Genomic DNA, 12,928 nt, shown 5'->3' with positions numbered 1-12,928 from the left:
CTTAGCATCATGTGATATTATATTAAGCAATCATCATAAATAATGATGTTTAACATGGCTGTACCAATTGCATATGAGTGGTGACAAGAAACTGTTAGTCTAAATTCCATTATGTTACTATAAAGGAAGCTACTAACACTGTTTTAGACAAAAAAAAACTACCACCACATATTTTTTAAAATCTGATAGGTTCTGTAAAAGTTTGTTCCAAATAATAGGATTGCAATCCCAAAGCTAATGTGGGTTGCTATTGAGTGGCACTTTCTTATTTGCTGTGGTTTGTTGGATGTACACTGACAAAATGCCATGATATCTAATTAAAAACACCTCAGGTTTGAAAAAAATGGAGAGGTCAGAAAAATAATTCAATGTGTGACTTAAAGGAATGAAATCAAAAGTGGCAGCCAAACTGGTAGTTACATTTATGACACTGATAAGAATATTACACAAAACATTCATTCATTAGTTAGTTATGCCACATTTTGTTTTACCAACTATCATGTCCCATGTTGAACACAAAACTTGGCCTGGTTAACTAATAAATAAATATTTGCTGTAAAATTATTATTAATTGTAACAACCAGTTTGGCCATTGATTTTGATTTCATTCTTTAAGTGCTATAATCAATCTTTTGTTTTTGCTACACCTTTTTTTCACACCTGAGATATTTTCATAATATACAATACCAAAAATTTAAAACTTTTGCACACAAAAGTTATTACAAATTTAATCTGCTTACTTAAATACTTTTGTTTACAATTTTTGACATAATTTATCTGAGCACTTTTAGTCAAAAAAGATACTGGCACAGACAATACCCTACGAGCAACTGTTTGCGTTAGTAATTACTAATTGGTACTCATACCTTACTGATTTGTCTAGGAAGTAATGCATAGAAAAGGTAAAGATTTTACTAATATAAAGTATATTTTTATATATTAAAAGTTAGTACTCTTTATTGAAAAAATTTTTTTTTAAGAACTCCATTTCTACTAGTATATTTACAAATAAAATAAAAACAGATATACTAAAACCTTCACATGAAGTCCTAAACTCACATTCTTGTTGTAAGGAGTACTTTATTTAAAATTGTGTTCATTGATGAAGAAATGGTTGTAAGAGATACTGTAGTTATTTTTTTCTAATAGTTTGAAACTTGATTACCAAAAGTGTGAATTTTTTTATGGATACTTGTTTGTTTTGCTATGAGATGGACATTACCACATTGCATTTATTTTGATCGCATACACAGATACACACATTACATCCATTACAGTAAGATTGTACATGGTTCACACTATGTATATACACCAACCTCATTTCCATAACACATGAGATGATGAACAGTGACCAAAGCTTTGAAAACTACTACCCAAGATGAATGCTGTGTTCTCTCAATAAGAAAATTTGCCATCTGTGGAATGGAGACATTGGGTTCATTTGTACACTGCAGAAGATCTGAAAGAAGAAAAGCATTAAACTAACACATTAATAGTCTAACTAAGAGTTCCAAGTTATATATTATTCATTTGTTAGTATTTCAGTATAGATATAACCATGATACATTATGAAACCAAAATCTTACTTTACAAAAGATCAGGATAACAGAGAAGTATCATAGTAACAAGATTTTCTGGCCCCTAGATCCCCTTCAAAACTTTAATCATGAACTCAACTTCTAACAGACAGTACGAAGTAGTAAATGTATGTACATATTGCAAAAGAAAATACATAGAAAATATAACAAGTGAAACAAAAATTATTGATGACGAAAAACCCATTTGAAATAAAAATGTATTTCAAGTTGAAGATGACTCAGGAAGGTCAAAACATTCTCTGCTTATCAATAAATGTTAATACCCATACCAGCCATTCTGAGAAACATGAAAATGTTATACATTGAATGAAATGGAGTTTCTCAATACTACAAGCTGCAAAAACATGCTTTGCAGAAATATCATGAAAACTACTAAATGTCAAAAATGTTATACATTTCTTAGATTCTACTGCAAAATAGATTTTACATGGATTTATTATGATAGCTCTGAAATTTCAATGTTTTGAATTGCATATAAAGCAATAAAAAGTACAAAGTTTATATTCACTGCCAAAGTTTTTTCCTTTTGCATAATTTACTTTAACATTTTTGAGGAACAAACAAGCATAATAGGCTGAATGATCTCTTGAAAGCAAAATTTCTTAAAATCTTATTCAAGGTGCACTGGAGCATTGTTTTAGCTTTAACATGCTTAAAAAGAAATTCTGTTCTAACAAAACTGATTAAAAAGCACCTACATTAGTAATTTTTTTAAATTCAGTATTGTATCAAGAATAATGTTTAAGACTGAATTGATCTCTTTTGAATTGTGTATTTTAGCAACCTTTACCTCACACACAAACTGTATTCCACTGTGTAACACACTGTTGCCTTCCTTTTTTAGAAAATTTCTAAAGTATGATTAGCACGGAATATCATATAGGTACATGTCATATAAATGCACTCTAAATGAAGTACTGCTTAACACTAGTTTAGATCAAAAAATTCTAAAGTTAATACTTGTATCCAGTAACATATTAAGATTATATAAGAACCATAAAATATTTTCAAAACAAGTAAAGGATCTTGGATTTGATTCTCAGTGCTACTAAATTTACTCACCATGTCTTTGTTACTACACAATAAAAAGTTTATTTTTATTTTCCTGAAGTCAATGCAACTGAAGTTTAAATCAATTTGGTCACTGCCTCAACCAATAATTTATTATTTCTTAACAAACAACAGTAATGTGAATTACCAGTAATGTTAACAAAAGCCTAGCTGACTTCACACACACCCTGTATTGTCCATTATGATTAACAGTTTCTCAAAATATTTCTAACATTTAATATAATTTGAAATATTCATGAATCATAATTTCAAAAATATTTAACACACATACTTTATATATTTGTCTATTTTAATTTATAAATGTTAGTACTGTTCATAAAATATCATGTATTCATTTTTGTGTGTCTTAAAAATTATATTTCTACAACAAAATAAGCAATCAACTAACTTACACACAATGTAGGCCTACTGTTGGAGCTACTTTTTCTTTATTTTTGATGCTCTTAGCATAAACATTCATCAACATTACATAAAAATTTATTGTGTGAAAGTTGCATGAAGTAATGTGTTTATTTTCATCAACAAAAACAAATCAGTAGTTTTATAACTGTAAAATTGTGATAATTTGTAGGGAGAAACCAGTAAAACACTATTAATTGTATAATTTTCTGGTGTTTAAAATTTTGTACCATTTTACATGCATGATGTATTTTCATGTACAGCAGTTTATAATGAAGAAAATAAGTTGCTCCTACTTTACTGCACTCCGACAAAATTTCGTTTTAGCTTTTCATATATTTTTGCCATTAATTTTTAAGATAATTTTAATTCATTTCAAAAATATTTCAATACTGATATTTTGTCTTATGCTGACAGTTTAGTGCAATTCATTAAAGAAAAAAGGTAATATATATTTTTATTTCTGCACAGCTGTAAAGAATTTTGTCTGTAAACAAAACAACTTACTTGTCAGTTTCTTTTTAGAATTTTCCTACCCATCCCAAAAAATATCAATCTTTGCTAAGAACCTGTCACCTCTTGAAAATATTTCTTGATTTAAGCATTTCCCTTAATTATTTATACAGACTTTGGTTTAAAACTTACTATAGAGCTACATCAAGTCATCTGATAATTTATAATAAAACAACTTTGAAAACAACCATAAAGAGAGTTTAAATGTGATTGACATGAGCAAGAATTAGTTGAATTTATTGTAATTTGATGGTGATGAAACTACAAACATTATTGAGGAAGACAGAATTTCATGTTCAGTGGACTACAATACTTAAAGTAAAAAAGTCAGTTTTAGTTCATAATAAGAATTAGGTCAGTGTAACCACTGGCATATTAAATGTAGTTTACATATTAGAGTTCCAAATAATTGTACATCTATGATTATTATTTTCAGGTGCTTTTCACCTTGTACAATACTTATTTAAAACCGTACAATCATCAGATTTTGGCCAACAAGCAGGAAAATCTGCTGGTATCACTTGAGAGAAATCTTGACTACTTTGCTTCCCTGCTGAATCTACAAGAGAGGTTGGGAGGTAGGTAGGTATTTCATGTTTATTAACACAAAGCTACTAGGCTATCTGTGCCAAACAAGATGTAGTATACTATAATGGTATATGGAAATTAAGGTAAAAATATGTAAAATGAAGACCTACCAGGAAGACTAAAGCATTAAGTTCAAACTTGCTGTCAGTCACCTGAAGTTGGCCTTTCCAGTCCTGGGTTCAGGTCAAAATAAAAATTAAAACTGAAATAGTGATCATGCTAAAACAGTATATACTCCAATAAAAACCTTAAATTAAGTTAAAAAGAGTATTGGCTCTTAAAAATGTAAAAAACATGAGTGATGCAGCCAGTTTCACCTATGACATGGGCTTAAAAATGTTTAAAATGGCGTCATCGTTCTTGGTTGTAACGACGGCATGATAATAAAATATGTATGATTGTTACCCGAGTGCCACACAGACTACACATTGAAGAATCAGTACCACATAAAAAGGAAGTAGCGAGTTTAAAAATCTGACCAATGTGTAACCTAGCCAAAACAACTTCCTCTCTTCAATCTTTACAGAAACAAGATGGCCAAAGAGCTAAAGAAGGCTTCCCACTATAGTTGTGGAATGAAGTGCAGCAGCATACATCTGAGATAAAGTGATGGACAGCAACTTTTGAGCCTCAGGGTAAGTAATTTTATGAATTGTTTTCAAATACTGCACCTCTTTCTTTCAACCATTTAGGGCAAGAACAAAAGTAGAATGGGTGAGAGCCATTGTAATGGATGCAATGAGGGTCTGTTTCACACTCACAAGCATCATGGTCCTTGCCACTGGAACAAGCACACATCAAGGAACCATGACATGACATCTTTGAGTGACAAAATCGCAGACACTAGAAGCATTAAAGAGGGTTTGAAATGTATGGTCATACACTGCAATTAAGATAACCTGCCTTCATGATGGCAGGGGAATGTGGTGATGTAAATGTCAGAACGAGGATATTGGTCAGCATCATAATTCCATCTTTGCGAGTGGAGATACACCTCACTGCAGAAACTCCTTGAGTGAAGAAACCAGCAAAAACCTCTGACTCAAGAATGTTCTTCAAATCTCTCTCAAAAATAACTCCTTGTAACAAATTAGTAGTAGAATGAGATATATCCTCAATCACCTTTGAATGTAAGAGGAGTTCACTGTGTTGAGATGAGGATTTTTCCACCAATATGTCACCAGAGCAAAGTTTTTTTGACTGACTTTGGAGAGCCAGCAAGTCCCTCTAGTTCCTTCTGAATGAAATAGGGAGATACCTGCCCTAAAGGTTTGTCTGCAAGAGAATGTATGTAACAAAATGAGATACAGGTGTTACAGATTTTGAAGATTGCTGCTCAGAATCTTCAAGATTTAGTCGTTTACCTATAAACTGATTTTTCACTGTTTTATTTAAAATTTTATTTGGAGGATCTATAATAAAAAAAGAACATTTCAGTGCCCACTAATCCCACCCACCATTGAGCCCCATGAGGAAATGCATTACAATGCCAAACAAAGATACTGCAGTAATGCCAGGGTTTCGTGAACACTATACCCAAACACCAACATCAGATACAATATCCACAACACCTGTTGAGAACATCCCACACTGGTACTTCGTTGACCCTAGCCCAAGTGGACCAGCCAATTGACACTAGGGGGCCCACCCCAAAGCTGCCGTCTACAAAAATTCAAGGCCAAGGTGGTCTGTTAGGGTTGGACACTTCAACTCAACCACCAGAATCCTCTTCTCCCCTTCATGGATCACCTCGAGCAGCAAACATGTGGGTGGATGTTTAGATCCCAGAGGAGACAAAATGAAAGAACAGAACCTTCCCTGGGAGGTCCCCTCACCACGTACAGGAATCCACACCAATGGATTACAGTAGTACCTCGGTTCTCAAACTTAATCTGTTCGAAAAGGCTGTTCGAAAACCGAATCAATTTTTCCCATAAGAAATACTGTAAATTAAATTAATCCGTTACAGACCTCCAAAAATTACGCATTATGAAGCACTTTAAGTAAAAATATTGCTTATTTATACCTGTATAACAATACTTACATGCATAAAGTCAACCACAAAAACTATAAACACAATTAAAAAAAATGAAAATTTAACTGCCTTTACCTGTGCTGAGGAGAGCTGATGGTGGAAGTGAAAGGTGGTGAGGAACATGGAGAGTAGGAGGATTATTATTGTTTGGAAGGAGAGTCACCTTCCATAAAAACGTCAGATAACTCTCCTTCTGGGGTTCTTTCTCTTTGCACCACTACAACCTGCTTGAGACTCACTGGACCTATTTCTCACTAAAAACTTGTCTAATGAGGTTCGTTTCTGCCTGGTACCCTCTCCATGTCTCACCACACTATGTATGCCACTTCTCTTCCTAAATTTTTCAAACCACCCCCTACTAGCCTTAAAGGCATCACTTATATCAGCACTCGTTCCAAGGTTGTTTTTCAGGAAATCAACATGCAACTGCTTTGCTTTCTCACAAATAATGGTCTCAGAAATGCTATCACCAGCTAACTCATTTACCCAAATCAACATCAGTTTCTCTACCTCTTCCATTGTTTGGGATCTTTGTTTCATAAGCACTGTCACTCCTTTTGCAACATCAGCTCCTTTGATGACCTCTCTATTTTTCAGTATGGTGCAGACCATATGAGATCTTTTTTCACCTATATTGTGGCTCTAACAACTTTTCTTTTTGGTTTGCTGCTTTCATTGTTCTTCTTTGACCCCATGGTGGCTTATTTAATCAGAATACTTAGAAAAAAAAAGGAAACTGAGAACGTTCACAGCAGATTTTAGCAGGGGTGTGGACTGAGCAATAGGTGCAGGTAAAATGTTTTGGGCAAGCTTGGCATGGGCCAAAAATGGTCGAAGGGTCATTCGGGTCATCAGTCAGGTTATTTCAGGGGTTCAGGCCACAACAGCTTGGTTCGAGAACCAAGTTTATGTTCGACAACCAAGACATTTTTTCTCAAACAATATGTTCAAAAACTGAATTCTTCGAGAAGAGAGTCATTCGAGAACCAAGGTACCACTGTATTTGATATGAATTAGACCATTGATCTATTTGGACACACAGATCCAATATGAAAAAATTTTTTATATAGTCAATATAAACATATTCCTTACAGAAAAAAAAAATGGCAGATGCAAGTGAAAAGCCAGGTTGGCTCACAAAGGGAGCAAGAAATAAAATTTAAAAGTCACAAATTTAAGAAACTGAGTGGTGTAATGACAGATTTAGAAAATTACAGAACAAGAAAGTTAATTAAACAGGAAATTAGAACATCAAAAAGAATTTATAAAAATGTAAAAAGAAATCCTTTAAATATCTTATTAGTAACCAAAGTGTTAGGACTGGAGCACCATGATTTACCAGCATTACTTTCAATTACTTTAAGGTTGTTCAATGTCTTAATTCATGAACAAATAAACCAACAAATCAAAATGTTTCCAATTATTCAAACTATTCTAGACTAAAAGGAATAATCATTTAATAGGCCCAATAATTGATTACCGAATTCTACTAATCATCCAGCTGTCTTGATTGGTATAATTCAGTTAAATATTCCTTGTATTAAAGGTAATATTTTATATTTTTGCATTTGATATTTACTTTTAGATGAGTATCTTAGAATGTTATGTACTGGACCAAGGTGTATGCAATAGCCAGGTAAGACATCCTGAGGTTCACTTTTCTTGTAAACATATTTTGATCAACTTTTCTTGGGTTTCAACCACAAGTATAATACACTTATTGACTAGAAAATTATCTAAAGCATGGTCACTATTTTTATCATCAGAAATACCCAAAAAAGGCTGCAAAAAAGAATTATGTATTTAAAAGTGGTCATAATATTTTTCTTCATAATTCTTTAAATAGAAGTCTAGAAATGCACAACTTTTCTGTATCATTATGCACAGCAAAAAACTGTAACACAAGAGACTTCCAATAACTTCAAATATTTTATCCACATTAAATATTGTAATGAAAAAATATATTTGGGTAGTAATAGTGACATTTAAAAAAATACATTCATATTCTTGGAAAATGGGCTTCTCTATTAAATTTGCATAAACTAGACATTAATCATGCTGTGAGACTAGGAGCATTCTGCCCCAAAAAAGAAACTCTTCCATTGATTTAAGAAAATAAAAATCATCCTTCCACACTTTTTTAAGTAGTTCAGAAATGAAATTTATTCAATAAAAAAGATTTTTAATGATATACATAAAGAAAAAAAACTTAAAAATCATAAATTTTGGTTTTGGATTGATTTTTAGCAAGCTCCACATAAAATCATTAGTGTCTGTAACTTCCTTAAATTTTATTTCCATAATACTGTATTTGGAAAGAGAAAGTCAAATACTTTTGAACAAAACAGTGCCAATTTAGATTTTAAAACTTTAACCCTTTCACAACAGATCACATTTGTTAACTTCCATTCAAAATTTTATTGAACTACTTTTTTATAACTTTGTCATTTGGAATCACATTGCAGACTATAATTCAAACTTTAATATTATGTACAAGTTAACTTCTTAACTTAAATGTAAATATTAAAGGAACACTTCGAGATATAGGTTTTAGTGAATCACACAGTATGTTGAATGCAGCACTTGTTAATATTAGATGTTTGTGATTACAATACACTAATTCTATAATTTCATACAAATTAGTAATTATAATTATTAAAATTGACAAGCAAGAATAAAAACATATCTTTTTATTTGGCTGAGATATGGCATATACACTGAATCAAACAGTGACCCCATTCACTTCTTTTTCATTTTTGAAAATGGTCCTGTATGTAGACTTACTTCAATATATGACATATGAATAACCAATCAACAGCTTAGAATGTTCCCACTATTTTAATCTTTGAAAATGCTTCCATCTTCTTTTGATCCAAAATTTCAATGACTTTGGTTGTGTTCTTAGTCTGCTCAAAATTTTGTATTTTGTAAAATCTAAATAAGTCTTAGTTAACATGCTTAATAAATTATAGTGGAATTCTATGGTATCAGTGTAATTATGATTTTTTTGGTTATTCAACCTCATAGATAAAACCTAAAAAACATTTTGGTTGACACCCTCCACATGAAAAGTTTAAAAGGCTTAGCAACCTATGTCTAAAAGCAATCAAATACAAAGGTCAGAGGTAGAAAAGATAACCCTTTGCTTTACTTCTTGATTTATTGTTATATATATTTTAAGAACAATAAGTTTAATAATTTATATCAAAATAGTAATAATTTACATACACACACACAATGTATAATAATTGAAATATGACTATATATTAGAAAACACCAGTCCATTAAAACACAACCAAGACAACGAAGACTAATGATCAGTTCTATATTACTAGAAAATTTAACCTGAATACACATGTACCACAAGTTGTGTAATCTTAGATAGCTGTGACTGGAAGACCAATATAATAAAAAATAAATATATATGTAATATACAGTGCTACAAGACCTAAGCTACTTAGACTAAAAATCTGTATTTTCATGTTATAAATATGAGGTCATTTTATAAAAAACAAGCATAACATTTATTCCCTATTTTTTTTTTTATGATGGTTAGAAGGTTGGTTAAGTGAAAGACACCACATAGAAAATAACATTACATAGTCTCACTAAAATCAAATGTTTGAAATATATTTAAGAGGTTTTAGATATTATGCAAATAATATTTGAGATGTACGAGATGAATAGTTTTTAATCACAACATGAAACCACTTTGCATTCAGACAACTACTGGAACAGATTTTATTTTCACAAACAAATCTTTAGCTAGAATATTTCATTAATAAAACTTATTTTTTGTGAGTACAAAAAGCTTGTAATCTTTACTAAAAGTTTATCATATTTTGTGAAGATACACATGCTGTATCAAATGTTATAATGCAAATATTTAATGTGTGCAAGCATGTAGATGAACTTGTGTATATTACACCAAGTCCTTTGGGAAAGGTTTAACACAGGATTCATCAATTTTATTTAATCACTGTTTCTTAGTGTCAGTTGCTGTGGTATGATAATTGACTATATCTGAGGTCTAATAAGTAATAGACTTCTAATGATTATTTTCTGACCATTCTTTTCAACCATATAAGCCAATATGGCTTCCAGTTCAGCCAAGACTCCACGAGAAATCAAAACAAGTTTAGCTTGGTAAGATAACACTGAAAGGTATTTTCACTACAAATATAATCCTGATTTTTCTTTAAAGTTTAGCGAAAAAAAACTACTTGACCATTGAACAATATAACATAGGCTTAATTAGATAATTTGTTTGTGTAACTGCTTGAATTGAAAATAAAGTGGTCAAAAAAAAGATATATCCATATATGTTAGTATGCATACACATATATACATAAAACATGGGTTTAAACTTCATATACATATTAAACGTTACACCAAACTGGCTATTTCACATAAAATCATAAAAAATTAGAAAAATAAAGCACCAAACCCATTACGATCAAATAATTTATTTGGTATGATTAAAAATGTTATTTTTGTCATACTTCAATGACAATAAACAGAACAATTGTGCAGTTTTTTAATCAATCCAAACAAACTTTACAATTATACAGAACAAAAAACATGTGAAAAAAACTTAAGATCATAGACAAATGCAAAAATTAATGATCAATATGTGACAAAAGCATTTCAAGTTGTTTCTTATTTTTTAAAAAACATTATTATAAAATGTTTAACTTTTCAAAGCTGTAAATTCATATAACTATCATTTTTCATTTTGCAGAATCTTCATAATCTCTACAAAGTTTATACAATGTTTCAAATAATTTCATTTGGGTGCTTTTCTTTTGACATGCATTAAAATCATAACAGATATATTGATGTATCCAGCAAGAGTTAAAGCCATACATGCACACCAACACTTAAAAAGATTATAATTTCAGTGTATGTATTGCTAGTTAAGCCACATTTAGAAAACTGTAGCCAGTTTTAAGTGCCTGACTTCAGGAAGGATACTAAATTGCTCGAAAGGATTCAAATGTCTTCTAAAATGACAACCAAGATGGAAATACTGTCATTCAAAGATAGATTAATCTTCCCAATAGATTGATGTGTTTAAAATAGTTAAAAGGGTTAATGCATCTTTTTTTTCTTATTTAACAGTAACTATGAGTAGGATTAGTGGAAATAAATATAAATTTTGATTGGATGTGTCATCCTCAGCAAAAACAATTTAATTTTTCTAACAGGGTAGTTACCATTTAGAATTTGTTTCCTTCAGATGTTATTAAAGCAGTAAATTTACAGAAGTTTAATGAAATGCTTGAAAAATATTTGAGTGATAAACATTCTCCATTTTTTTTTTTTAATAGCTTCATGGACAGTACAGCTAACACGGACTAACAGGTGGCTTGTTTTTCTTAAATGTTAATATCTGTGAATTTACCTTATTCTGAAATGTGCTGATTTTACTAGCAAGGTTAACATCCAGCTTAACTCTACACTCACTGAACTTAATTCCTTTAGTTTAAGGAAAGTTTTAACTTACAATACCATTCTATATTATATCTATTTTTCAATTTCTCTTTAAAAATATTAGGCCTAATACTAATAGAAATATAGTAATACTACTAGAATAATTTAATGCAGTTGTCAGTTACAAACCCAATGCTCAAGATGCATTGCTTCACATGTCTACAGTACTAGTGTCATTCTCAGAGTATTTTTACCAGGAAAAGTACTACGATTTCTAGTATCGACTATTAGTACTTTCACAATTCACATGATCATCTTCAACTTTCTCAAGTTAAAACGGCAATACTGGAAATACGATGACTATAATAATTACCAAGTTATTCGATATATATATACATATAACAAACAGTTATATTAATGTACGGCTCCATGTTTAATATAAAACTGAATATAAAGCCAGACTTACAATCCAAATGTTTTTTTTTAGGAGCAATGGGTTCTTCAGTTGCTGCTTTGCACACAATCCTTGCCAGCCCTTGACCTGCGAGAGCGTATCTCGCCGCAACTAATCTATCCTGGAGGCTCTGACCACCGTGCATCATCTTCAACCGTAATACTATGTACAATTTTTACAATTAATAAATATCACTGCGAAAAATTGTCCTGAATGTAACTCCACAACCCCGGCGTAGAGATCGATTATCAAATCACCGGTGTTCTTCCTCCTCCAAAATAACAGAGTTCAGTCACTGACAAACCAATACTAATGTCACTATGGCGTATCACACTCGAAAGAGTTGAGTCAACAGCTAAGCAATCCAATCAAAGATGCAGTAATTTTAGCAATATGTTTAGTCACTAGAGGGCTATTGATCAATGAAACAACAATATATTTACAAGGTCATATAATATCAAAATAAAAACGAATTCAATTAAACTATCTTACGACGTGATAATAAAGGCGTTAATGCATTATTTTTAAGATAATTAAGATATATTGACTTTACCCACATTTAATCTTTCTTTGTATATCTATTCAGTATAAAATATCCATTGTAAAACCTTCAATCATCTTTCTTTCTTAACTTTCTGAAAATGTCTTTGAAGAGCTTAGCGTAATTAAAAGTCTTTTCATGAACCGTGATTGTGGTTTATAGTTGAGATCGCAAAACTCTGAGACAAAAAAGCACCTCAAACAACTCAAACGACACTTTAAATCTTTTTCTATTGACTTTTAAGGCTGTATACATATAAAATGCACAAAAAAGCGACCATGTGAGACTTCCAACGA

General features: G+C 31.1%; 1 protein-coding gene across 5 annotated transcripts in view; it reads right to left on the bottom strand.

Moving 5' to 3' along the window:
• Window positions 1-12,457, bottom strand: part of LOC143247553 (phosphatidylinositol-binding clathrin assembly protein LAP-like) — a 77,093-nt gene extending 64,636 nt beyond the window's left edge. For 4 of the 5 annotated variants that reach the window (XM_076495830.1, XM_076495866.1, XM_076495838.1 and 1 more), the window contains exons 1-2: window positions 12,104-12,436; window positions 1,317-1,459 (exon numbers count right to left, since the gene is read on the bottom strand). In XM_076495830.1, coding sequence (XP_076351945.1) covers window positions 1,317-1,459; window positions 12,104-12,239 — 279 coding nt within the window. In that variant the 5' untranslated portion in view covers window positions 12,240-12,436. Of the gene's footprint in view, window positions 1-1,316; window positions 1,460-12,103 lie in introns of all 5 variants that reach the window. The other variant, XM_076495847.1, reaches the window with a different exon arrangement.
• Between the last annotated feature and the right edge of the window lie 471 nt (window positions 12,458-12,928).

Source organism: Tachypleus tridentatus, chromosome 1, assembly GCF_004210375.1.
Source record: "Tachypleus tridentatus isolate NWPU-2018 chromosome 1, ASM421037v1, whole genome shotgun sequence".
NCBI classification, from domain to species: domain Eukaryota; kingdom Metazoa; phylum Arthropoda; class Merostomata; order Xiphosura; family Limulidae; genus Tachypleus; species Tachypleus tridentatus.
This window is presented reverse-complemented; position numbering and strand designations above follow the sequence as displayed.